The sequence below is a fragment of the Ipomoea nil genome, unplaced genomic scaffold (genome assembly GCF_001879475.1).
Source record: "Ipomoea nil cultivar Tokyo-kokei standard unplaced genomic scaffold, Asagao_1.1 scaffold2283, whole genome shotgun sequence".
Classification (NCBI taxonomy): Eukaryota; Viridiplantae; Streptophyta; class Magnoliopsida; order Solanales; family Convolvulaceae; genus Ipomoea; species Ipomoea nil.
In genome coordinates this window covers 3,028,904-3,056,820 of record NW_017618711.1, presented here as the reverse complement: position 1 = coordinate 3,056,820, position 27,917 = coordinate 3,028,904, and the positions used below count along the sequence as shown (strand labels likewise).

At 33.6% G+C, this 27,917-nt stretch overlaps 1 protein-coding gene across 5 annotated transcripts; it reads right to left on the bottom strand.

Annotated features, from left to right (window-relative positions):
• Nucleotides 1–836: 836 nt before the first annotated feature.
• On the bottom strand, nt 837–27,714 carry LOC109151309 (phospholipid-transporting ATPase 2). 5 transcript variants are annotated; one of them, XM_019299252.1, is made up of 25 exons: nt 27,639–27,714; nt 25,040–25,224; nt 24,505–24,718; nt 23,605–23,721; nt 21,915–22,007; nt 21,633–21,807; nt 15,639–15,805; nt 14,876–14,980; nt 14,242–14,339; nt 13,976–14,118; nt 11,876–11,972; nt 11,584–11,693; nt 11,275–11,439; nt 9,836–9,990; nt 9,594–9,674; nt 9,312–9,432; nt 7,205–7,311; nt 6,082–6,213; nt 4,979–5,132; nt 3,874–3,991; nt 3,621–3,794; nt 3,460–3,511; nt 2,371–2,498; nt 1,848–1,998; nt 837–1,345 (listed from the first exon to the last, which is right to left on the bottom strand). In XM_019299252.1, the coding sequence occupies exons 2-25, from the start codon at nt 25,165–25,167 to the stop codon at nt 1,010–1,012; spliced, it is 3,321 nt and encodes a 1,106-aa protein (XP_019154797.1). In that variant the 5' UTR covers nt 25,168–25,224; nt 27,639–27,714; the 3' UTR covers nt 837–1,009. The 5 variants fall into 5 exon arrangements, 4 of the variants coding, with proteins under 4 accessions (XP_019154797.1, XP_019154798.1, XP_019154799.1 ...); XM_019299253.1 differs by lacking the exon at nt 27,639–27,714 and adding an exon at nt 26,356–26,475; XM_019299254.1 differs by lacking the exon at nt 27,639–27,714 and adding an exon at nt 25,814–25,879.
• Nucleotides 27,715–27,917: the final 203 nt, after the last annotated feature.

Genomic DNA, 27,917 nt, shown 5'->3' with positions numbered 1-27,917 from the left:
TAATAAATATATTACAAAAATAAATTATTTTTATAATAATAAATAATAAAAGGTTAAAAACTTACTGTAAATATTATATTATAGTGCAAGTATATTAATTATTTTTAATTGGAATTTAGAAATGGAAGTCTAGAATAATTGAATGATGCATAAATTTATATTTATTAGTGTAAATGTGCTAGTTTGAAATATAATTATAATTTATTTAACATTAATATAATTTATATGTAATATTTTTATATTTACTTCGTAATTATAATATTATTAAGTTATGAAGTTTATAATCTATATAGTTTATAACTTTACTTAATTTATGTAATAAATAAATTTTACATTAATTATATATATAGTTATATTAATATTAATATAAAATTACAATTAAACATATTAATTAATAATTATAAAAGTTAATAATCATAATATGACTAAGATACCTTAGAGTAGGTCGGGGTTACATCTTCCATGATAGTGGCCACCAAGTTATTGCGTAACACTGCCAGTTCTACAACTACACTGACTACCTCTATTAGTTCACATTCTTTACATCTTCCATTTCTAAATCCAACTAATAAAATTTTTAATTGTTTTTACCAGGAGGTATAAACAAGCATTTGTTTATATATGCCCTCTAGCATTTTTTTTTTTTTGTCACGTAATGAGGTGTCCTCAACAGGCCTTAACTGTAGGAGACACCTTTAATATACAAAAAGATGAATGATACAGCTGTTAACACCACAAAACATCATAGACAAGGCTATACAATTTATATAAAATATACAAAAAGATTCACAATTGTTTCTTTAAAAAAAAAAAAAAAAAAAAAAAAAAAAAAAAAAAAAAAAAATCTAAACAGTATAATTAGATTAGCCTACAAGTGTATAGGGACACTTGTATGTGCCGATTGTCCAAAAAGCGACTCAACATCTTGACCCCCTACGGTATGGTATGGTATTGATGTGTAAATGTTTGATAAATAAAGAAACCCTTCTTCAGAATGGGGTATCAATTATCATTTGTCCTTAGAGTTTCTTGTATAGTTTGAAGATAACCGGGATTGTGACTGAAAGAAGTCGAATGGTGTGGCCTGTCCAAAAGAACGTCTTGTTGCGTTTGGAGAGTCTGCAAGAAGGGGCTCGTGCACGGGGCTTCTGATTTTGGACTGAGAAATTGATAAAGGAACCATATCTTTCTCCATGGATCTAGACTGAGGCTCTACGGGTCCCAAGGACATGATTGGCCCTCCCAAACGCTCAGCCTGCTGCAGTATATTGATTTTACTTGATCTGTATGTGTATCTGAAGTACTTCAGGGCTAGTATTGGACCCATTCCAGCTGCAACTATAAGCTGAAATTGTGGGGCACAACAAATTAGCTGAGAAACACAAAACTCTTTGCCAATGGACCGAACATCATTAATATAGTGCAGAATTATCTTTGGATTTCTATTCTCACAGAGAAGAGTTCAGTAATAAAATCTGGTTTTTGTAGGTACATAATCCCTCTATTGACATTGAAATATGGATTGGTTTTTTGGAGGATAAAATATTAATTTGCTATATCCGGCATGATCATTCTCTCAACTTTGGATCAAATCCAAAGTTAAATGAGTAACATTATTTTCAAGCTGTACATGTTATGTTTACCATAAAGTAGAACCAGTATGCATGTTTGCCAAAGTAAAATCAATCCAAGAGTAAAGATTAAAGCATTCATAGCTCATAAGAAACTATTATATTTAGCAGTGCAAGAACAAAAACTTTCAACTTGGTTAAGTAATATGCTGTTGAAATGTGATGTCCAGAGTCGAGAGACCTTATTTGAAAGAATAAATGGAAGACGATACTTACAAAGATGGTGATCCAGTAAGATTGCTGTCTCCAGAGCCGGAACATGATTGTGTACATCCCAGATGATGGTAAGGCACTTAGAACCGAGTTGATAATATAAAATGCAATGAGGTTTCCCCATATGGCAATATGTTGCAATACTGTGAAGGAACTGTATACATCAAGAAGAAGGTAAGTTTCCGAAATTCAGCCAACTTAAGCTACTTTGTCTGCAAACAAATGTGTTCCGAAATAAATAGCTTGGGTCAGTTTTTTTTTTTTTTTTTTTTTTTTTTTTTTTTTTTTTTTTACACTGAAGGGACAAGAGAAATAATTTATCATAAGAATCATATATCATAGCAGTCAGTTCACACCAAAAATAAATACCTTTCCTTATCTAATCAAACTCAATGAGAAGTGTTTAATGAGTTAAATTGATGATGAATTGAAGATGTCCGTTTCCAGTTAAAGGATCATGGATAATTGTTTTCTTTGGAGGGGCCAACTGTCCAAGAAATTATGAGTGGAATATGTAGCAACTTACTTGGTCTCGATTGCAACAACAAATGCCTGCAACCAAATACATCCGGAAAGTGCCACCATCGACATCTCCTCCATCTCACTCTTCTCAAAGGCATAAGAGTGTATGGTAATGACAAAGACAACAATTGCCTGCAAAACATCTCCAAATAAGTACGGTAACAATTCTCCACCATACTTTTTGTAATTCAGTATAATATACCTTGACTGTTTGATATAACTACATTGCATAACCCCATTTAACATATATGAAGATTATAATTTTTATTTATCAAAATATTATATCTTGTTACACTAAAAATAAATGTTGGCTGGATCTGTTTTTTTTAATTTGGTACATTAAGGTTTACGAAGTGGGGAGGTTATCCCATTGCAAAACCAGGGTGATGCCATCACCTACCAGCAAGAGAATCCTAGCAGCAATAGTCACTAAATTCTTTTAGATGATAAGTTTGAATTGTACCAACTGAGCTAATCCTCTTTGGCAGGATATTACTTGAAAGAAATGTGAATTTAATAATTATTGAAGCAAAGATACACCAACAAGCCATGCATGCAGCTCCCAACCTCCCACACAATATGCAAGACTAAAAACAAGTTTATACTATGTTGAGTTGGATATTACTTGACCTTCAACATTGATTAACCAACTAAATTAGGACCTCATTAGAAAGGTTCCCTGTCCTTCAGAGGGTTGGCATTAACATGGATGAAAAGGGCTTGATTCATAAGTTTTCAACTGGGGCAACCTTACAAGATAGCTGAAAAACAATGCATATTCACCATTTTTTTCTAATTCCTTATGACATAATTGGTGGTTCTGGACTTCTGGTGGTGAAACTGGAAAATCTACTGTAAGCTAGAAGAGAGGAGAAAAGAAGAAAGAGGAAGAGGAAGAGGAAGAGAGTATGATAAGAAAAGAAATGGCAGAACTTAAATTCATTACATGACACTGCTCCAAGAAGACATGAACATTACAGCACTGTGAATGGAAAATACTTTCGTTGTTTAGACAGAAATATGAAAAGCCCATTTAACTTTACATTCTGAATTACAGAGAAACCTGAGAAGTTAGAAAGTAAATAGAACTTACATGAAAGAGAGATCGACCAAACCATCCAGCAAATGTGCTAGGGTTGAGAAGCCTGATTTAAGATCATATTTTAATTGTAAATCCTGCTAAGGACCAATCCACAGATGGACAATAACAAAATTAATATAGAAGAAAATCACTCAAAGTTTAAAATTTCATACCTTCCAGCTTGGCAGTAGAACAGTATTTGAGGATGCTGCATTACAGTTCTTTCACTGAGATCTTTGTCAAGAACACTGACTAGAACCGGAACACTTGTGTAGAACACATTATAAGCCATCAAACTGACAGAATTGAAAAGGCTAGTTCCAGAGACACCTGAAATGAATGAGAAACTGGAAGATTGTAAGGTTAGCAAATTTAATGTCATGAGCCCCAATTCAACATGAAAGAAAACAGAAGAAATGAACTTACAAAATTTGAATGAAACAAATCAGAAGGGATTTGTAGAAGGAATACTGGGAAAGAAATGCAGTCCGGTTATAAGAGTACCGTCCATGGATGAGTATTAGTCGTTTCAGAAACCGAAATTCTGCATGTCAAGAATAATATCAAAACAGAGTCAGCTGTTAGAATTTTAGATAAACAGGAACTCTGCAATATGATAAATATATTAATGCATTCAAAAGCAAAAAATCACGCATTACAATAACCTTCTCTAGTTTAAACATATATATTTATTCAATTGCCCAATATATGCCAAAGCAAGCTGTATAGTATGCATATATATAGTTATTCAATAATCAAACACTTTATACTGCATCAACTTGTTCAAGAACATATTTGCCAGTTACCACCAGAAGTCAAACAAGTTATATCATAACAACTTATTTCAGAAGATATTTACCGGTCACTTAACTGCATACCATTTTCAAGTCACTTCAGATATGTGGGTACAGTTTACGAACTGCTAAATCTAGAAACATGTCAACTCTACATCTTATTAAAAGTCCAAAACCTCATTGGTTCATGAAGTTACCATCCCTGTGAGTAAGAGAACTAGAAAGACCATTTCCCAGACAATTCTTTTTATAACAATATATATCCAACAAGTCATCAATGAAAATATATCATTATATATATTGGCAAATCCCAGAATAAAGGTTTTTATATTACAAATCACTCTAATTGTCAGACATAATTAATTTAAAAATAACCTTCTAGTAGCATAAAGAGAACTATTGAACAGTAGAAACCCTAGTCCTATTCCTAGTAGGAGTAGACTTGGTTTCCTATAGCCCAATGTTTGTATAAATATAGGATCACTATTTGTTCACACACACAAACAATTTATTGCCATCTATTATTGTAAGTTCTCTCTTTCTTTGGTTTCTCACATACTTTGCTTCCGGCTAACTGGCATGCCAAACCTTTCAATCCCTCAATTTCAACAAGAACATAGAATAATATATTAATATCACATTGTAAATTCCTTTTCCATTGAAACAGACTTGAACAATTTATAACAAACTTCTGGGTGAGGGAACCAGAACTTGAATGAATAAAACAGAGGTCTCACTTGCAATACTATAGTCAGCTGCCCTAGCAGCCTGTAGTCCTTCTCTCCCACTTATGCCAACACCAATATCAGCTTGTTGGATCATCCTCACATCATTTCCACCATCCCCTATTGCCAGTGTTCTATACTCACAAGATTTTAGTAGTTCCACAAGCTGGAAAAAGAATAAAATATAATTCAGACCCATTTATCAGAAAATCAGATGTTTATATTAAATAAACTAAATAAATATAAGTAAAGCAAAGCAGATAACACAGCTGGTGAATATATAGTTTTATCAGAAAAGCAGAACTAATATCTAGCCAGAAAAACAGATAAGGAGTAAGCCCTCCTCTGGGTTCACTGGTGAGCTGGTGAATTTTGGTTTACAAGGTTTTAAAATTAGAAAGTTTTATGTACATTTTGTTTAGAGACAATACGCCCCTGAGTAAAGAGCAAGGTGACTTTAAAAAATAATTTGCACGCAACAAAAACAACATTAATAAAATAAATAAATAAAAAAGGTCCAAGGCTCCAAGCTCCTAACATGTTTAAATTTAAAATTGATTTTTAATGATGTTTTATTCGAGAAAAGTATTACCCTATGAAGCCAAAAAAGGAAATATGACCACTTCCAACAAAAATGAGTGTACAATGGCACAGAATTGCTTATTGTACAAGGTATACGGTATAGCCTTCCAATTGCTTTGGGTTATGGAAAAATCAAGCATTTCTGATTCAACTACAGCTTCAGAGCATGTGACTTTCAGAACTAGGTAACTGGCATTATGAAGCATATGTCCTTTTTGTAGCTTTAAAGGCTAAATTTAGTCTGTAATAAAGTATAATAATTCTCTGCAATGAATCATTTCATCATTAAAACAACAGTACAAAATCATCAATGTTAAATGCTTGAGTTGTGGTATAGGGGCTCCAAATACAAACCATGGATCTTCATAGTTCCATCCTAATACACAAACACAGACACACACACACATTATATATAGCGTTTGCATCTCCTTTACTTATCAAAATGATTAATTGGAATTTTTTTTCGCTTCTCCACACAATAGTAATATAATGCAATAAATAAATTATAAAATTATTCAAGCCAACAAGAATACCTGAGCTTTTTGAGATGGAGTAACACGGCAACATATAGCTGTCTTTGAGAGTATGGCAAGTTCTGTGAAAGCTTTTCGGTGATGCTTAAGGGCAATTTCAAGAGCCCAACCATCAATGACAAATGCTACATCCTACCATAGTAAAATGTTAGTCATCCATTGTCAGGGGTATAGAACAGCCTTCTATAATAACTGCAACAAAAGTACTTTAAAAAATAAAAATTGAAAGTATATTTTAAAAAAACTCTTTAATTAGACAAGGAAACTAATTTTAGCAACTTTGCGGACAAGGCTTACGGTTGGAAGAATCTCGAATCCCATAAGACATTGTCAAAATTCATGATCAAGAGTGATAATTTGCAAAGAGTTCATTTGTAGGGCATGCCATCAAATTCTTAGTAGCAGCTAAATCTTACTTTTGCAATCAACTTGAATATGTCCCACCAAGAATGCACAGAAAGTCAGATTTTTCTCTTGGTCAAAATAAACACAGAAAGTCCTTTAAGGTTTACCTAACTTTTCATGGCATCCAGATCAGTAGACAGTCCACAAGAGATTTAGCACATAACTAGCTCCATTTGCTATGCCTATATAATTCTGTACCTTTATTTTTAAAAATTTGTTTTAAGGACTTCTAAGTTCTAACAAATACAGACTGGTAACAGCAAAGATGGAAGATGCAACAATTGAAAGGTGATTGGTTTGAAATTGATATGGTCAATGTTGGAAAGAAGGAAGTAGGTATTTCTTAAGGGATTCACATCAAATACATAAGAAAAAAAAGCTTAATAAATTTATAATGTTACAGGATTCTTACATTAAGGAAGTGTTTAAGGCTTAATTAGCCTTTTCAATTGAGCAACCATTCTTTTAAAGTACAGAATCTGAAAATTATCATTAGAAATCACTACTGGAGTTTTTCACAAAGTCAATTATGTGTGGATTCTTCAACTCTATAGTCAAGTCAAGCATATAGATAACGTTAATATATGAGCAGTATTCATCCGAAATTGTTGTTAGACTTTTGAATATACAATTCTCAAAAATATGACTTAAAACCTCATTGCAATAACCCAAGAAAATAAGCTACGGTGTACTACATAAGACTATAAGAGAAACATACTCTGGGCTCGGAGTTTGTTATTCTCACTGTCAGCAGTACTCTCTCTAGGCTATTACACACTTCATCCGCAGTTTTTCCATTAATCGGTAGAAGTTGGCCTCTAGGTTCTGCAAATATGCAAACCAGGGGAAAAAAGAAAAAATAAATGATCACACACACAGAGGACAAAACATGTCAGGCATATATTAACTGGCAAATGAAGAAATTAGGCATAGGAGTCTCCAGTACTAACATCTGTTGTCTACTCTCATTTAGTAATGTGATTAACGATCTATTGATGATTGTAAACAAAAATGCCAAAAACAAAGAGCCAATTAGCCAAATAAATAATACTCCCTCTATCCTATAATTTTGTTCCTTTTCCTTTTGGTAGAAACTAGAAAGTTTTATAAAATCAATTTTTTGTTTGTGTTTGTTGAATATTAGGAAACTCCTAGTAGGGTGGCTTAGTTTCCTATTCCTATTAGGGTAATTTAGTATCTTGTTTAGTATATATATAGAGTCCTATAGAGGCATAGAGGACACACATAGAGATACAATCTATTGTAATCTTTCATAATAATATACTCTTTCTATTATCTTCTCTTTGGTTCTCACATATTTTGCTTCCCCCTAACTGGCGGGGGGTGGTTATTCTCCACCCGCGAGGCCTTTCAATCCCTCAATTTCAACATGGTATCAGAGTCTAAACCCTAAATAAACCATCTCTTCCCGCTTCCGCCGCGCGCCGCCGCCACTGCGGACTATCTTCTTCGTTCCGTCGCTTGCCTAGTAGTTTTTCTCTCAAACCAACACCACAAGCCGACTAGGAACCTCGTCGCAAGCTTTAGGGTGAAATCCGGTCTCCGTACGCCATCTCACGCGCCACCGCCGTCTCCGGAAATCTCTGCTGTTTTCCGGCCAGATCTCCGATCAAGACACCGCTGCCACCATTGGCTTCGTCTTGAAGAGACGCATCTGGTAGTGTTCTCAGTTTCCTCATCTCTGCCGGTCAACGTCGTCGGACAACGATCAACGCCGGTCAACTTTGCCGGTCAACGGTCAACGTCGGTCAAACATCCCTTGAGGCAGATTCTCTTGCCATTTTTGGACTTTTTGGGTGAAATTTGAAGTTTCCTTTTTGGATTTGTTGCTGAACTTCTCCCCATGGTGTTTGTGTTTTGGTATAACTGTGTTTTCTTTATCTCCGGTATGCCTTATCCCATGGGCCTTCAGTTTCAGCACTATTATAAAGGTCTTTGATTATTTCCCATGTCTCAAGTAAGGGGGAGTGTGACTATCTACAATCAAACGGTGTTCTATTTTACTTATTTTACTTTGTTTTCCTAGTTATCTTCATCTCGTTACTTCGGGTTTATCTTTATTACTATGGACTCTACTGCATTCTTTGCTCCCTTTTCGCCTCTACCGCTCCAATGAAGGCTTTGTTGGCATGTCCTAAAGTGTTTATGTTGTGTTATCGGGAGGTTGTTCATGTTCAACTCTATCCTTGGTGTGTTCATCTTCATTCCCGAGGTTCATGTTCAATTCCGTCCTAGGTGTGTTCATTACCAAGATCGTGTCCAGCTTCGTCCCTGGTGTCTTCGTCTTTATTCCCAAGGATTGTGTTCAGCTCCGTTCTTGGTGCCTTCGTCTTTATTCCCAAGGAAGGGCCGTCTGGCATAGCGCAATCTCTTTTGAAGTCATCCATCCTAGAGTGCTTATGTTGCTGTGATGGTGTTCGTGTTAATCTTTACCCTTGGTGCCAACTTGTGGGGGAGTGTATATATATATATATATATATATATATATATATATATATATATATATATATATATATATATAAAAGGCAGTTTGGAAATTTATAGAGATTAGAGTAGGTAGTCATATGGAACCTTGTTTCTTTATTAGAAGTCTTCTAGCATGTATTTATAGGGTTGTGTATTCTCTTTTCTAATAGACAGCATATTCAGAAATCTTCTCTTTACTTTCGTAACATTCCCATAAGTTATTATCCTAATTTCTTAAACTAGAAGTGAACAGGCAGAACATTTCGAGAAACAGTAGAGAAAGAGTCCCTCTACATTGTCAAAGGAGTCCGACAGATGTAAATAGGAAAGAGAGCTACCTGGAGAAACTAAATTGCAGGAACGAGCAATCTGTATAGCAGTGTTCTGCTTGTCACCAGTCAACATCCAAAAGTATATTCCCGCTTTCCTGAGTGTCTCAATAGTTTCAGGGACAGCATCCTGATAGGCAAACAATTTAATTGGATGTAAAGTAATGGGATATCATCAAGAAATCAAACGGAATACCCTTGTCCTAAGAATTGCATTAGAAAGTTATATTCAGAATTACCAAATAATGCTTAGAAGTGAAAATGAAAAGATTAGGATATCAAAAGTCTTACTTGGAGTCTATCTTCAATTGCAGCAACTCCAAGAATCTCTAAGTCATGCTCTAGTCTCTGGCAGACTTCAGCCACTCTCCACTTCAAAAACATAAAAACATTATAGACAAGTGTCAGACAAAATATAATACGGAGTAATAAAACTACACATTAGGCATAAAAAGGATAATAATTCGTCTTATTGAAGGGATGAGGATGGAAAGTGTTGTAAGGTAATAATTATTTCTACATTAATTTCGAACCTCTCTGTCCACCAATGTACTATTAGCCTCTTTAAACATCAAGGACCATTCATGATACTCATCTTCCTCAAGCCCACGCCAAGCCAAGCATAAAGTTCGCAGACCTAGCTGAGAATATTGTTCTACAGCCTCAGTGAACGTTCTTGTTTGTTGTCCTGACATATATCATTTTCAGAAAATACAAGCAAAGATACTGATGCCAATCATTTAACTTGTATTCATGCACTAAAACTGAACTTTTAAGCAATGATGCATAAAAATTCATCAAATCAGTACCAAGGCATCGAATTTTACCATAAAAATAAAATAATTTACACTGAAAAAAAAAAGGCAGCAATGCTCTGCAATAGTTCAAACTCTAAAACTGCATGCAAATAAATAATGGCACAGTATTGAAAGATTAGGGGCTTTTACTTAGAGAAAACTATCTAGCAACAAGAAAAAAAAAAAAAAAAAAAAAAAAGGTCATATGTAGAAAAAGGGGTCCAACATACTTTAAGAATATGATGGACCATGCTACCATGGTATCCTTAACTTTGTAGATGTCACTGGCTTGACTAATCTAGTATAAAACTGCGTCATTGGCTTGACTAATGAGTTAACTCTATTAGATGATCACCGATTCTTAGGAACTGTGCTGATTCCTCAATATTAGGAATTCCTGATTCATAGGAACTTGATAGAGAGGTTATACCTTTCTCTATAAATACAGACTATGTACTGCATATTCTACATATCAAAGGAATTTTTTCTTCTATACATAAACCTTTGCTGTTTAGCATGTATAGAGTAGGAACACGTCAAAAAACCAGATTTGGTAGATCCACAGAGAAGTGAGAGAACTATAACTAGTTAGGCACTAGTACTACCATCCAGCATCAACAATGTGGTTTCTAATATAAGCTTTTGATTAAATAATAATAGATGATTGTAGCAATTCATATAAACTTTCATAACAAATTTTTGTTACTTCTTTTATTAGTTAATACCATCTGGGTCCTCCAAGTATAGTGGTTTTGCCACGTTTAGTCCTAAACTTTCAAATTGACCACCTGTGGTCCTTCAACTTTCAAATTGTTACCATCAGTGGTCCAAGTTAACCACTCATGGTCCTTCAACTATCAAATTTTAACCACCCATCAGTGGTCCAAGTTAACCACTCATGGTCCTTCAACTATCAAATTTTAACCACCCATGATCCTTCCAAGAGGACCACGACAGGTTAAATTTTGAAAGTTGAAGGACCATGGATGGTTAACTTGGACCACAAATGGTAACAATTTGAAAGTCGAAGGACCACGGGTGGTCAATTTGAAAGTTTACGACTAAACGTGGTAAAATCATTATACTAGGAGGACCCTATATGGCATTAACACCTTCTTTTATCTTTTTCCTTCAATGGTAAACAGTGAAACAATAGTTTAGCAAGGAATTATTACCAGCATATGCACACGGAAGAATTGCCTCATCTGCTCCTTTGGAGAGGAGGAATATTTTTCCAGTTTGAGAGTTTTTGACCACCACAGACATTCTCTTCCTGTCAGAAGTGAATTCAAGAGTGTCCAATACTTCATACTGAATTATTGAACCATTAAACTTGATTTCTGCACAACCAAGAAAAAGAAGGAAATTTCTAAACTTCGAACTCATTTTGCAGTATAGGAAAGAGGGAAAGCTATCAGCCTATCATGTGATTTCCCTTCCAAGCTTGTTATAAATTATAATAGACATACTGAAATTGTTCATACCAAGAACAGGTCCATTCCTATTGAGAAAAATCATTTTTAAGCGAGCAGCAGCATGCACAAGGGCTTCTTCATCTTGTGATTGTGCCTTATATGAGATTGGTCCAGCCTTGCTGTAAACAGCCATAAAGAAGACAGAATTAATGCATGAAGACACTTTCAAGGAACCTTGAACTGGAAAATAACAGTCTGCCCAACAGAGTCCAGCAACAAGACAAGCATCATCACAGTTAATATGTGCCAACTCACGGGACTTTTAACCATTTCCTTTTGACATGTAAATTGACTCAATTACCTTTGTACAGGAACCACTGTGTTGCATATTGCCATAACAGTCAAAAATTGGATAATATCAGGAGAACCAGAGGCAATAGCATTAAGCAGTTTTGAATCTGCATAAGCAAAAGACTTTCATTAAATTCTATGAAACAAATGATAGAGATTATTTCATTTTCCATCTTCTTGGATATGTAAACTTCCATTAAGGTTGCATGATAATAATGTAAAGAACTGAGAACAAAATTTTATGTGCTTACAAAATTCTGATATAGGTTAAAGAAAAGTATAAGTATTCATCAAGTAAATTGTCCATAAGATAGTTGCAACTGAATGAGAATGCTATCATGGATGAGTGGTGATCAATTAAATATTAAAATTAAATAAAGAAGAGGAGAATACAAAATGAGTTTTGTTGAAGCAAGGCATAAAAGTAAGGACAAGAGTTTAGAAAAATCATATAAGATGGCAGACATGCCAAATAGTTCACCTAAGAGAGTGTAACATGGCAATACTAGTACTAAATGATAGGAGAGGGAGAAGTGGACCAAACTTAATGGATTGGAGCTAATAATATATATATATATATATATATATATATATATATATATATATATATATATATATATATATATATATATATAATGCAAGGGCAGGCAATGGATTTTTTTCTTCTTAAAAAAATGAATGGAGAAATAGAGTCCATATAGTTGGCCATAACTAAGAACAAGGCTTAATTGAGTTGAGTTTTTAAGTTTTTACAATTTTACTCACTGGCACAATAAGGTACAATCAAGTTGCATATGGATGCATTTATTGTCACTAGGCCAGCCAATAAACTGGTGCACAAACTGGAACCTCACCCAACAAATCTGAAGTTTAGTTAACACATGACCAACCTCACCCAACAAACCACAAACTCAATATACTCGCCTAAACTAATCCTCCATCTAGCTAATAAAGTCAACCAAATTCGCCAGGTATAAGCATTATCGTGTAACTACAAAAAACAAAAACAAAAACAAAACAAAACAAAACAAAAGAAAAAAAACAAAACAAAAAAAAAAACAAAAACAAAAACAAAAAAAAAAAAAACAAAACAAAAAAAACAAAAAACAAAAACAAAAACAAAAAAACAAAAACAAAAAAAAAAAAAAAAAAAAAAAAACTCATTTGTCTGGCAAAAGGAAGAAACTTTTGGAATTACTGCTTTGTGTGAGCACTAATTGCATATTTAATGTGATGCCCAGGAAGGATCAAGCTAAGCAGCATAGAAGAAAAGCATGACATTGTTTATTAGACATGAACTGATTTTGGGAGTAGAACTGAGGATTTTTTTTAGATGAGTGAAACTGATGTGACAGAAGAGAATTCGACTCTTTCATTTTGCTAGGGATATGGAATATTGGAACGTTATAAAGATTTTTAAATATGTTTTCATATTCTATTAATTGGTGGCCCTTCTAGAAGTAAGGGTACTTAAATATTGAAGACGGTGCACTACCAACTTAAAAAAGAAACTATACAAAAAACAAACTCCAGCACCCTATACAGGCATGTTATTGTTCTACCAGATGGAGATATCTCTAGCCTCCTTATTTTTTTGTGTCAAATTTCATTAAATGCATCAAAGGTGCAACTCAAGTACACCAAACATGCAAATTCCCCTTTTCTCTTCCTCTCAGGACTTTGGTAGTCTCAAATATGATGTTGGCTCTCTACTGCCTGTGTTTTTACTCGGTCCTTGGATTCATTGCTTGGACTTGACTCCCATAAGAAGAACATGGTAAGAAGTTTAATGTAGACAGAAAGATGTAGCAGGAAATCTAACAAAAGCATAACTGCAACTCTGCAACAATCTAGCATGTCAGATCCATATTATTTGTAAAGCCCTATTATGATGAGATTTCTTGAGCAAGTATTCTAAGATCAAAATGTGGTCAGCTCTTATAAATGAATTGGAACAAAGGTCATGGATTTAAATAATACCAAAGTAATATATAATCACATGTATCAATGATAAAACAATTCAAAAAAAAAAATAAATAAATAAATAAAAGATCCTAATAGGAATCATGGAAAGGGGAGATAAACTAAAACAAAGAAAGTCAAATCTTACCTTTTACAGCATCTCCATTCTCACTGCCATAGAAACTTCCATTAACAAAACATCTTTTAAAAATCATTTTATTTTCAGTGAGTGTCCCTGTTTTGTCAGTCAAAATGTATTCTACTTGTCCCAAGTCCTCACTAATTGCTGTGCTGTCAATTACAAGCAAACAAAAATAAATTAAAATAAAATTTAAATGCATGTGAACATCAACACAAACAGAGTACTCTAATTTAAATAATATGCTAAGAATCTTGGTGGTCAATGTTTATTACTTTGTTGCTTTCGATGCTGTCCCAGTTTCCAAATCAACCATCTCAGTGTCCCAGTCAATGAATTTTGCATACAAGCTTTTCACAAGATCTAGAGATACCTGCCACACCAAGAAAAAGAAAATAGTTGAAGCTGTTGAATAACAGTAATTGCAGGCTTAAAAGATATTACATGGCTTCTGAAACGAGATGTCAATCTCATACAAAAACAGCTTTTGTCATCTAATTATAAATCAAATTTAGTACTCTTTAGAATAAAAGTCCTAGAACTGTGTTTGCAATTGCATCTCTTATTATTATATTTTTTTAAAATGTAAATAAAGATTTATAAGATAATGTTTAAGCCAACAAAACCACTAGCTCTCATAGATTCCTAGTTCAAATTATAAGGCAAGAACCCAACTGATGCAGATTTTTTGGAAATATCATCATAAAAACATAAGGTTGGTTAGAACTTAGAAATGCTGCAGTAAGCTTGCACATAGAACTTATCTATTAGAGTATAATATAGCAGTTTTACTTCATTTAGATAGTAATTTTAGCAATCTGCCAAAGAAAAGGAATCATTACAAACACAAAATGAAAACTTCATTAGCTCATAGATACAATACTGAGAAAAGCAGACTTTAAGGCCAACCTTTATTGAAATGGGTATCATGATGGAACAAAGAAGCTCAAAACGAAGTGGGATGACCAATAACTCGTACCATGGACCTTCATCTGGATACTTGGCATACCATTGCTACAAGACATAAAATGTGTAGGGCATAATCAGAAGTATAGTAAAGAATGTACATCATTAACTAATTGAAATTACATTTATTTTTCCATTAACGACAATAGACAACTCAGTCATTCACAAAACTAAAAACTACTCTACCCAGAAACAAAAATATAACAACAAAAGCTGCCACACTAAAAGGGCAGCATTTCAGGGCACATAGCTCTTGCCATAAAATCTTATGCCAAATTTTTGCTTCTTGTGCAGGACAGGTAGAGACGTAGAGTTGCATTTTGATATAGCAAAGTGGCAAGATCGTTTCTTTCTTCTTCTTTTTTGTCCTAACAAATATACCTTATTCTGTCCACATAACATTATTTGATTTCTTCATGAAGCAAAGCACAGAAAGAAAAGCAACTGAAGAAACAAAACCTCACACAAAAAATGAAGAAAAACATAATATGATCAATAAACTCAAAGTTTAACTAACACATATGTAAAAAGTTTTCAGCCAAATTCCTTAGCTAGCAGACTATTATTATGCATGGTTTATATTGAATTTTCATGCCATATAAAAAGTTAAGGTGGAATGCAGAAATAAATACATGCAGTAACTTAGTCTGCATGCTGCATCTCATAAGAGGAAAAATAGAAGTAACATGTTGCAAAAGACATAAACCTTCCTCGCTTCAGTATCTTTCCACACATTCCCAGCTATGCCCAAAACCATGACAACAACAATTTGAAAAATGAATATTGCTCCCGTCAATTTGTCAATCATAGCATCAACTGCTGTAAGCTTGGGTTCAGGTAGACCCCTGCTCATCCCCAGTTTTGTTTCATTTCCTGAAGTAGATATAGATGGAAAGAAGAAAATCTTCAGGATTGAGAAAGAAATACAAATAAATTGCATAATCCACCACTAAAAACAGTTAAGAAAATGGAATGAAGATTTCTCAGCAACTTCACTAAATACTAGAGGTAGTACTGTCATTAAAGTCGCAAGTGGTAAATGCCATAATAAATTCAGAGGACCATAATTTAAGAGTTTCATAATTCCCTATGTGCACATATATGCCCAAAAATTTCCAGTCTTGAATAGAATATTTATAGAATAAGCACTTCTATAACAAACAGGATTGAAAAATCAAACACTAGGGAGGTGTATTCATCAAGATTTATATAGACTTTTAAAGTGATTAATTTTAAATGACTTTCATAAAATCTCTCTTAGATATTTATAAAAGTCTATATGTCAAACTTTTAAAAACTTTTTCATATTAAAAAATCTACAGAAGTCAATAAAACTCCAAATTGAATACACCCTTAAAAACTTTTCAAAACTTCTATAGTTCTATTGATACATTATTTATAATTGCATACCAACCAAATCCAGAATTATAACGCATAAGCTCAAAAAAATTTGTTAAAACTTAAAACAATTCTTAAACCATTTCAATCAACTTTGGTATTGTGCATACCATCTTTTGACACCCAAACTTTTCATTAAGAACCGAAAGTATTTTTTTTCCACAGTTAACTTGCTTAAACCTCCACTACTATCACGTCATCCATTTTTTTACCGCATCAACCATAAGTTGTAGCACCTTGTTACTCTCTTCCGGTGTCCACAATGCATAACTCCCAACAACTTCATTTTTTCCTTTACTCTTTTCTTGGTGAGAGTCTCCCATTTGTAACTACTGTTGGAATATTAAAAGTCTTGGGCAGCTCACTAGCCTTAGTAATTAAATGGGCAGCTCACAAGCCTTAGTAATTAAAGCCTTGGGGAGATGAGTAGTTTCTTTATTTATTATTGTTTACTCTTGTAGACCTATATATAGACTTGTAACGTGAAGTTAGATAAAATACAAGAACCCTTTCTAGCTTTTAACATGGTATCAGAGCCTCTTTTTGGGGACTGAAATTTCTCTCAAACACCTACAGCCAATGAACAGTGGTGACTGTTCATCATCCCTTTTCCGACAAAATTTTCCAAATCAGTTCGTCCCTTGTCTGCGATTATATGGTGATTTTCTCATATTTTTCTGAAAGCTATGGCAAAACATGAAAGTTTAAACAGTATGCTGAAAGTTGCCAGGACCAACTTGTCTCATACTGCTCTTGCATTAAAATCTGATTCATCTTGGATTCTTGATTCTGGAGCCACTGATCACATTTCTGGTAATCTCTCATTTTTCTCTAATATTGAGTTCTCAGATTCTCTTCCCGATGTCACATTTGGTGATGGATCAAAAGGAAAAGCTATAGGAATTGGAAAAGTCACCATTCATTCTTTGTCTTTATCCAATGTCCTTTACATTCCTGGTTGCCATTTCAATTTGATTTCAGTTAATCAACTTACTCACTCACTTAATTGCCTTGTCACCTTTTCTTCTGATTCGGTGGTTATTCAGAACCGTCAAACAAAAGGGACAATTGGTGTAGGATATGAATCACGAGGTCTATACCATCTTTCATGTTCCGCCAATACCAAAACAGCTTGCTCGGCTTCTATTTCACCCCTTCTTAACCATTGTCGTTTAGGACATCCTGACCTCAATAAATTAAAACAACTGGTTCCTGGATTGTCGAATTTAAAAACCATAGAGTGTGAATCATGTCAGCTTGGGAAGCACTCAAGAGCTTCATATCCTAGTAGAGTGAATAAGAGGGCCAATACCCCATTTTCTTTAGTTCACTCTGATGTTTGGGGACCGTGTCGAGTTTCATCCACTTTGGGTTTCTCATATTTTGTTGTCTTCATTGATGATTTCTCTCGATGCACTTGGGTTTTTCTAATGAAGAACCGTTTTGAATTATTTGATGTGTTTCAAAAATTCTACAATGAAATTGTGAATCAATTTGGGGCATCTCTCAAAATCTTACGCAGTGATAATGCAAGAGAATATTTTTCTGACCCTTTCACTTCTTTCTTTTCCTCAAATGGAATACTTCATGAATCATCATGTGCTAGAACTCCTCAACAGAATGGAGTTGCTGAACGAAAAATTCGTCATCTTGTTGAAACAGCTCGTACTTTGCTTATTCATAACAAGGTACCTAAGAATTTTTGGGGGCATGCTATACTTCACTCTTGCTATCTCATAAATCGGATGCCTTCCTCTGTTTTGCAAGGAAAAATTCCTCTTCATATCTTACGTCCACAGGAACCTCTCCATAAGCTTCCATTGCGAATCTTTGGGTGTACTTGCTTTGTTCATAATACTTCTCCAGGGCGTGATAAACTTGATGCCAAGGCAATAAAATGTGTTTTCCTTGGGTATTCTCGCCTCCAAAAAGGCTTTAAGTGTTACTGTCCTAGAACACACCGGTTTTATACCTCTTCCGATGTTACCTTTTTTGAAACAACACCTTTTTTCTCTTCCACCTCCGTTGAGTCTAATTTCCTAGGGGAACCCATTGAAATCACAGAAATTCTCCCTGTTCCTACTTTCTCAGAACCTATATCTCCCACTGTTCCTGAAAGGACCATACCTATTCCTGAAAGAACTATTCCAACTCCAACCATTCAAGAGGAAGGACATATTCCACCGTTGTTGTACACCTACCAACGACGCAATCGTCAAGATTCCCAAGAGGATAGATATCCAGTTGAGTCATGTTCTACATCATTGTTACCCAATGATGCTGCCCAAAACACCACGACAGACTCTCCCATTGCCAGTCGGGTAGGTAAAAGATCCACTCGAAATCCTTACCCTATCTATAATTTCCTTTCACAAAAACGTCTGTCTCCATCATATTGTGCCTTCATTGCTAGTTTGTCAACTGCTTTTGTTCCAAACAATGTCAAGGAGGCATTAACTAATCCAGGGTGGACTCAAGCAATGGTTGATGAAATGAAAGCACTACATTCTTCCGGGACTTGGGAGTTAGTACCTTTACCTCCTGGTAAAATTGTGGTTGGTTGTAGATGGGTGTATAATGTGAAGATTGGTCCAGATGGACAAGTTGATAGACTCAAAGCTCGACTTGTGGCTAAAGGATACACACAGGTTTTTGGCATTGACTACACGGATACTTTCTCACCGGTGGCCAAGATCACTTCTATCCGCCTCTTACTCTCAATGGCAGCCAACCATCACTGGCCACTATATCAGTTGGATATAAAGAATGCCTTCTTACATGGGGATCTGAATGAGGAAGTGTATATGGAGCAGCCACCTGGATTTGTGGCTAAGACAGGAGCTAATCTTGTTTGTCGTCTTAAGCGCTCTCTCTATGGGTTGAAGCAATCTCCACGTGCCTGGTTTGGGAGATTTAGAGATGTAATCCAACAATTTGGCATGATTCAAAGCAAGGCTGACCATTCTGTTTTCTATAAACATCTACTTGGAAAAAGTATATATCTTGTGGTTTATGTTGATGATATTGTCATTACAGGGAATGATAGTGAAGGAATAAATCAGCTTAAGAAACATTTGTTTCAACATTTCGAGACAAAGGATCTTGGAAAATTGAAGTATTTTCTTGGTATTGAAGTTGCTCAATCCAAACAAGGTATCTATGTGACTCAACGAAAATATGTTTTGGATATTCTTGAAGAAACAGGAATGACAAATTGCAAACCAATTGACACACCCATGGATCCAAATGTCAAACTTCTTCCAAGACAGGGGGAGCTCCTATCCAATCCAAGTAAGTATCGGAGATTAGTTGGCAAGCTATTGTACTTGACTATCACTCGACCAGACATCTCCTTTGCTGTAAGTGTAGTTAGCCAATTTTTGCAAGAGCCATGTCAAAGTCATTGGGATGCAGCCGTCAGAATATTGAGATATGTGAAAAGGTCTCCAGGTACAGGGTTACTCTATAAAGATCATGGACATACAGAAATTGTTGGCTATACAGATGCAGATTGGGCTGGATGTCCTTGGGATAGGAGATCAACATCAGGATATTGTATTCTATTTGGAGGTAATCTTGTCTCTTGGAAAAGTAAGAAACAAGATGTGGTTGCACGCTCAAGCGCAGAAGCTGAATACCGAGCAATGGCACTTGGAATATGTGAGCTAATTTGGGTTAAACAACTTCTTACAGAACTCAATTTCTATAAGCATGGTCCTATGAAATTAATTTGTGATAATCAGGCAGCGCTCCACATTGCGTCTAATCCTGTCTACCATGAAAGGACTAAACATATTGAGGTTGATTGCCACTTTATACGAGAGAAGGTCGCATCCGGAAACATTGTTACCACATTTGTTGGGTCAAATAATCAACTTGCTGATGTTCTCACCAAATCTCTCCGTGGACCTAGGATTGAATACATTTGTAGCAAGCTGGGAGCTTTTGATTTATACGCTCCAACTTGAGGGGGAGTGTTGGAATATTAAAAGTCTTGGGCAGCTCACTAGCCTTAGTAATTAAAGCCTTGGGGAGATGAGTAGTTTCTTTATTTATTATTGTTTACTCTTGTAGACCTATATATAGACTTGTAACTTGAAGTTAGATAAAATACAAGAACCCTTTCTAGCTTTTAACAACTACTATAGAATGCATGTGAAGCACTAAAAAATCTTTAATTATATTCTTTTTTGTAATAATTTGAAAAAAAAAAAAATCAACTTAAAAAAAATACATAAAATCAAACTATAATTTAATAAGTAGACATTAATAATTAGTAATTCACATATGATTACAATATAATTTTGTATAAAATATATATATATATATATATATATATATATATATATATATATATATATATATATATATATTTGTATAAAAATAATTCAAGTGCAAAAAAATTGAAAAACAATTTAACCTAACCTATAACCTAACCTAACCACAATTGTTAAAAGTAATTTAACCTAATTTCATTATAAATTTTATTTATTTTGCTACAAACAATTAGCAACATAATTATTTATGTTACGAACAAGCTGTTGTTCGCAGCAACGAATTTTTGCTACGAAGTACGAACAGGCGGAACAGCAGCATGTTCGTAGCACAAAATTGCTACAAATAGGTTGTTCATAGCAAAAATAAACAATGATTTTTTACAAGTATATATGAACATTAAAAATAAATAAAATCAAAATATATGAGTATTTTATGAAAGTTATAAAATGTATCCTAAATTTTGGAAAGTTTGTCTGATTCAAGTAGAGAAAGTTGAGAAGTCTGGGGTTGGAGGGTTAGATTTCAATTTTCAACTAAAAGTCTACAGAAATCCTAATTTGATGGAGTCTATAAAAGTTTTTATAAGTTTTTGAATACCAGTAGACTTTTAAAAACTCTTTAAAAGTTTTAAAGACTCTTTAAAAGCCCGAATCAAATACTAATAGACTTTAAAAGTCTAGATCGAATACCATCAGACTAAATTTATAATATTATATTTATATTATATATAAAATATAAAAAGCTCAATTAGACTCGCAAGCTACTTGAGCCGAGTATTAAGAAGCTTGAATTCGGCTCAACTTGTTAATCTAACTACCCGAGCTCAAACTTAGCTCAATAGTGACCAAATCAAATTCAAACATTCATCAAGTCAAACCCAAGTAGCTTACGACTAGTTTGACTTGCTTACACCACTATTTAAGAATTGTCCTACTTCCATTCCATGTCAGTGTGGACGACTTATTATTAACAGTTTAACATAGCATTATAGCAATAACTTATAAACTCCGAAACTGACACGTGCCTGTATAAACTGCAACTCCACAAGCCCACTCTGTGTTCCTCAAGTAGCATGACTGAAGTATTGTATTTTTTATGGTCAAGGGGCACACATCATTATCAAGAAATGGAGGAAACAGTCTCATATTTGCATCAAATCTTCTGATATCTTTATCAGGATTGGGGCACTCAATCACACCCTACAAAAGAAAAGTGCAAATAGGTAACTAAATACATATATCAAGTGGCTGAGCTTCTCAAACATTAATGAATACCTTCCGAAAAGTTAAGAGTATAACTAACTTACCTTGATTTTATGCAATAACTCAGAATCAATACCCATACAAGCAGGAGCTACTGCCCTTGTCTTCAGATCAGTTTCACCATCAAGGGCAGATGTCTACAAAGCACGTGGAGTTATTAAATTTTAGAAATTCCAATAGAAGAAGAAGAAGAAGGCTCCATTGGAAGGCATTTGCAGGAAGAACCTCCAAATGGGATCTGTTGTAGTACAGCATTGGGGCCACACTTTAGATATGACTTTACAGACAGTCTAGGAAATCTTATGCAGTCTGTTTTACACAAGGATTTTAAAAGAAGAGTCAGACGTTTTCTTTTGGACAATGTACATGGAGTTAAGGTCAACACTTGGGAAGATCACCATTCCAATGGAGATTTCTCAAATTTAAGTTCCCAATCTTTTCAGTGTTGACTGCAGAAATGCCATCCATGATGCAAAATATAGAGGAACTAGAGCATTAAGATTTTCTTTGAAATCACAATTTCATAAGACATTAGAAAATTACAAAGTAGCCACTACTTTAAATTTTGTTATAATATACTATTACATTCAAGAAGGCAGGCTCAAATAAGCTGGTTTTGGATGCTTCTGAAAATGAATTTCTGTGCCATGACATATTGCAAGTAGTCCTCATCAAAACAGGGCATTCCTTGGATTTCCCAATTTATTTAAAAATAATAATAATAATAATAAACCATCCCAAATCAGTTTACACAATGCAAGTACACAAGTATTGCTGCTAGCAAAGTAAATCAAGTTTAATAATTTTGCATACGGCAGCTTCTCAAAAGACAGAACATTTAAAATCTTTAGAAAGAGTATTACTTATTACGTGAATGCCACTTCATTTATATTTTTTTTGACTGATTTGGACAACAAATCATTATATTTATTTCTGAATTTATACAAATTCATATGTTTATAATTATAATTATAATAATAATAATAATTATTATTATTATTATTATTATTCATACAAAGCTGCTATGAATAATATAAAAAATTTTAAGAATAAGAAATTAATTTTTAAAAATACACCTTGTCAAATTTGGACGAAGAATGCTTCCTTCGCCCAAATTCAACGTAGAAGGAAATTAAAATTCACTCTTTTGTAAACCATTAATGTTTTTATTTTTTAATTTACTTTTCATTTTAATTAATATTAGTAAATAATTTTTTAATAAAAAAATTTTAAGGGGTAATTTTTATTTTTAAATTTTAATTTATTTATGTTAGCTTTGGACGAATAATAATAATTACTCCGTATAAAATTAAAATATGATTTGGTATCCAAATTAGTAATAAATACATTATTTGGTGTCCAAATCCATGATTAAAAAAAATATATGAAGTGCCATCCACAAACTATTACTTGATGGTTAGTTGGTTACCTACAATACCTCGTAAAATGGGTTTAATTGCACATCTTTTGCAATTTGAGGGCCTATTTGAAGTTTTGGTAGTTAAATGGCTTAATTTCATTTTCCATGAAAGTTCAAGGGCCTAGTTGACCCTTATCCCTTTTATTTCTTTTTTAATGTATAAGTTGTTAAGCAAATGCAACTGGAATAAAAGTAGTAGTAAAGAGAATGTTTAGTCCAAGATAAGTTCCATGTAATAAAACATCATATATATATATATATATATATATATATATATATATATATATATATGTAATAATTACAATAATTTTTACCTCCACATAACACAGACCCTGTGGATCAGAAGTACCAATTAAGATAAGATCACAAGGGACTTCATCATTCTCACGAAGCCACACTATGTTACCAACATGAATGTCTTGAGCTTGAATCTACCATGCACAATAGATCAGAAAATGGAAATTCAACATCAGAAAGATACAACAAGATGAAAGGTAAAGTATACATATTAAAGAAACAATCAAAAAGAATAATTCTATAAAGAACAAAGTATAGCAAGCAACTTGCAAGTGAACAATGATCAAACTCCAAAGATTTGGAAATCAATTGAAAGTCAATTTTATCAAAATAGAAGTATCATAATCATAAATGCCAAGACTACCATCCAATACCAAATAAATATCAAGAGACTCAAGGCAATGCTTGAAACATAGCAATGTAGAAGGAGACAGTATCATTGACTAAGCTATCATCTCTACTGCTATATTAAGATAAAACTTAAGATTGTAGTTTCATAAATTACTGTATCTATTATGAATTTGGATCACGGCTATAGTAATCAGTACTGATTTAGGTAAAAGGACAATTGATCATCATTCTTTAGTAGTAGGATAATCCATGTATCATTTCATTTTTACCGATACAGAAAATAGAAACAAAAAGTTTGAGAAGAGATACATGATCTGGCAGGGGGAGAAACATAAAATATGAAACAGTAGATCAAAAAGAAGACTATAGCACTATTTCCCATTACAAGGAAACAACTGTTTGTCAAAAAACTTTGATTGAGATAATCGCACTATATGGAATTACCAGATACATATTTTAAAATAAAAATGACTGGAAAGCTATATTTCAACAATTATGAGAGATGTGAGAAAGATGAAAATGACAAAAGCAGGAAGGAATAGATGATATGAAACATTTACTCATACATGTTTTCTAATGCCTTGCCGTACAACCCAAACTTCTTTCTCATTTGCTTTCTTGTCTGAGAGAGATCTATTGTAATCATCCCATGCCTCTTTTGTTGCTGAGACTGCAAATATAAAAATAAGGGGACCCCATGTGCTAGCTGGATTTACTGGTGTAATGAGTGACCACAGTTGAAGGCAAGCAATCAACAAAAAGTATTGGTTCATAAACCGACTGGAAAAGGAAACAACACTCACTATTAGAAAGAGAATTTAGAATGTAGAATGAATGAGCCCTCGCCATAACAAGGTTAGGGTTCCAAATATTTATCTATAATGCCTACTATAGCAACTAAAAATATGAACATAAAAGATATTATAAAATACAAAGGATATTACAAATACTAAAAATACATGATGGCTTCTAAATAATGATCACGTATTCCAACTCTCACATTAAGATATTTACAAGTACAGAAAAGGGAACTAAATGATATAATACAGCTGAGGGAGTTGTGAACTCCAAGAGAAATGGCGAGAGACAAGCCATATTTACCTGAATTGTTCCCACAAGTTCTTTGGAAGAAAATTCCATAAGGTATATTTTCGATTAGATATGCGGTTGTCACAAAAAATATTTTGTGATAGATCATCATCATTAATATAAACGAAACGCTTCATCATTCATCTACTAATGTCATTTGGATCCAGCAATAACAAAAGAAGTAAAACAGTGGACACCTGCAACAATTCAAGCTGATAAGATAATGAAGATGATCAACAAGAAGTGTAAAAGATAAAAAGAAAAGAGTAAAATAGTCCCTGCACCCATAATAAAGAAATGGTTTTCAGTTTTCCACATCCATTTTTCCCAAATGAATGATGATTTCTGAAAATAGTAGAGATTAGGATCCAAGAATTGCAATCTGTTAGTGAAAGTACTAATTCATATGATGTTTTTCACCTAAATTATACCTTTTCCACATACTCCCACTGTTATATTTTTGTGTATTCACAACTTGTTCATGTATTCTGAATATTCAAACTGTTCCAACAAGTTAAAACTTATTAGATTTTACCCCTTATCTGCTAACCCTGTCAAATTGTTTCATTCACTTTTGGGTGAAAGGAGCAAATAGCAAGAAGAAATATTCTTCTAATAATAATATTCACTTTATATATATATATATATATATATATATATATATATATATATATATATATATATATATATATATATATATACACAGTTACACACACACACACACACAGGTGCACGCACACAGACACAATTATATATTTTTTAAAATAGAGTATTTCAAAAACTTACCTCAGCAGAAAACAAGCAAGGAGATAAAGCACTATGATGAATTGGTCAACAACTCAAGACCAATATTGTATTGTGGATGTTAGTGATTCTAGGAATCCAAATAGAACAACTAGAAGCCAATGAGGCCTTAGCTAATTAAGTTGGTTAAAGCTGAGTTTGAGGTAGCCTAATTTGCACCCAAAGTAGGGAAAATTTCAGAAACTCGCAAATTGAAGCAAAATTACCTAATTTCCAAAATCAATTTGCATATCAGATTATCAGGTTTGAATCTCTAATAGCCAAATGGTAGTTGGTCACATGGTTCAATCATAACAGGAGTTATACTGTTATCCAAACCTAGAACCTTGGTCCCTGCAGTTTGTATTTCAAATTTGTATTTTCATTCTTTCTTTCTCATAAGAGTAGTTATTCTAACCGAGAAAAGCACCTACATGATAGTTGGAAAAGTTACAAAAGATTTACAATCAGGATAGTTTAGGAATCAACTTATTAAGCCCATGCAATCATGTTATTCATGTATCAGTTTACAATTTCAAACTAACCAAAGGTCCAAAGCAGACAGAAGAAGGGGGATGTTTGCCACAAACCCCTGGTTATCTTTTCATCTTGCAGATGCTCCAGCCACCAAAAAAGTTCCTTCACTGATTTAGTGTAGCCCAAGATATCACTGATTTTTTGCAACACATATTAAAAATGTTATATGACTACTAAAGGATCCAAAACCTTACCCACCCTCACCACACAAAGTTAAAATATTTGGAGATCATTAACCCGGTATCACCTTTTCTAAATATTTTTTTTTCCCTGTTTCCGTCAATCAGGTGAGACTTTTATCCTTATTGTAAATTGATAGATTTTGGAAAGAAGAGAAAGATAACATTACAACATTCTTCCATTTGTTTCAATCATGTATAACATATAATCCGTATCATTTATCAGGTAAAAATAAAAGCTTGGAGCAGAGAAAAAGCAATAGTCTATTTTTCCAACATTTGGCAAAAACTGGCATCACATTCATCTAGCTGTAATTAGTGCACACATGTCAACAGCTCCGATTACCCTTATAGTCTAATATAACACAGCACATTTAATCTAGCTGTAATTGGTTTACACATAGCAACAAAAATGTGTAATTATTACAAAAATAGGAGAATTATTAGTTCTACTGAAAAGGGAGTGCATTATAAATTTATAATTAATCATTGGTAATTGCAAGAAGCTGGAAATTGAAAGTACTGAATATCTCAAAGAATGGATTATAATTTATCCCCATATCTCACCTAACATCTAAAATTACTTACAACCCCACCAATCAAAGTATCAAACTGCAGAAACAACTCAGTCCATTTCTCTGACTCTCCAAGTATTTAGAGATTAGGTTTCTTATCCTTAAGAACGGATTACAATTACAATTTCCTAACTGCAATGACTGGGTAATTAAAATGGACTTAGCTAGAGTTTGGAATGCACAACACAATTGCCCACAAATCTCAGCAAAGAGTCAAATGGACCTTGAAATACTTGTGGTTATATGATTACATACACTTAAAAACTCCAGGATCTTCTCTGCTTATTGAGCAACTCAAAGCAACCCTGGAGTTTCAAATCTCCCCCAGACAGACAAATTAAATTGACATTAATTAGACTTGAACTATTGCGTAAAGAAAGAATAATGCAATTATATAAATATACACACTAAAATTAATCTCTAATCTAACAATTGATAAACGCCAGAAATGAAGTATTTTGTGCCCAAAAATAATAATATTACTCCGTAAAAGAAAAACAAAAACAAAAACAAAAACTTGTCTAAGAGATTTCATACCTCCGTATAGGCACACTTTCAGCGCTTCTTCTCTAAGATCTCAACATCGGACACATTGAAAAAGAATTTGTATTAGGTTTTTGTCGTCTTCTTTTTTCTTTTTCTTTTTTTCTTTTACTTTTCTGTTTACAGCTAGTGGTGGACGAAATTACCAGACTACCCTCAGAAATCACAAGCTGCTTAGCTGCTGACGGGAAATACGGAGTATAAACTATAAAGTATAGGATTTTGTCATTTTAAAGAGTTAATATCTGATTTCAACTGTTTAATTCTATTTTT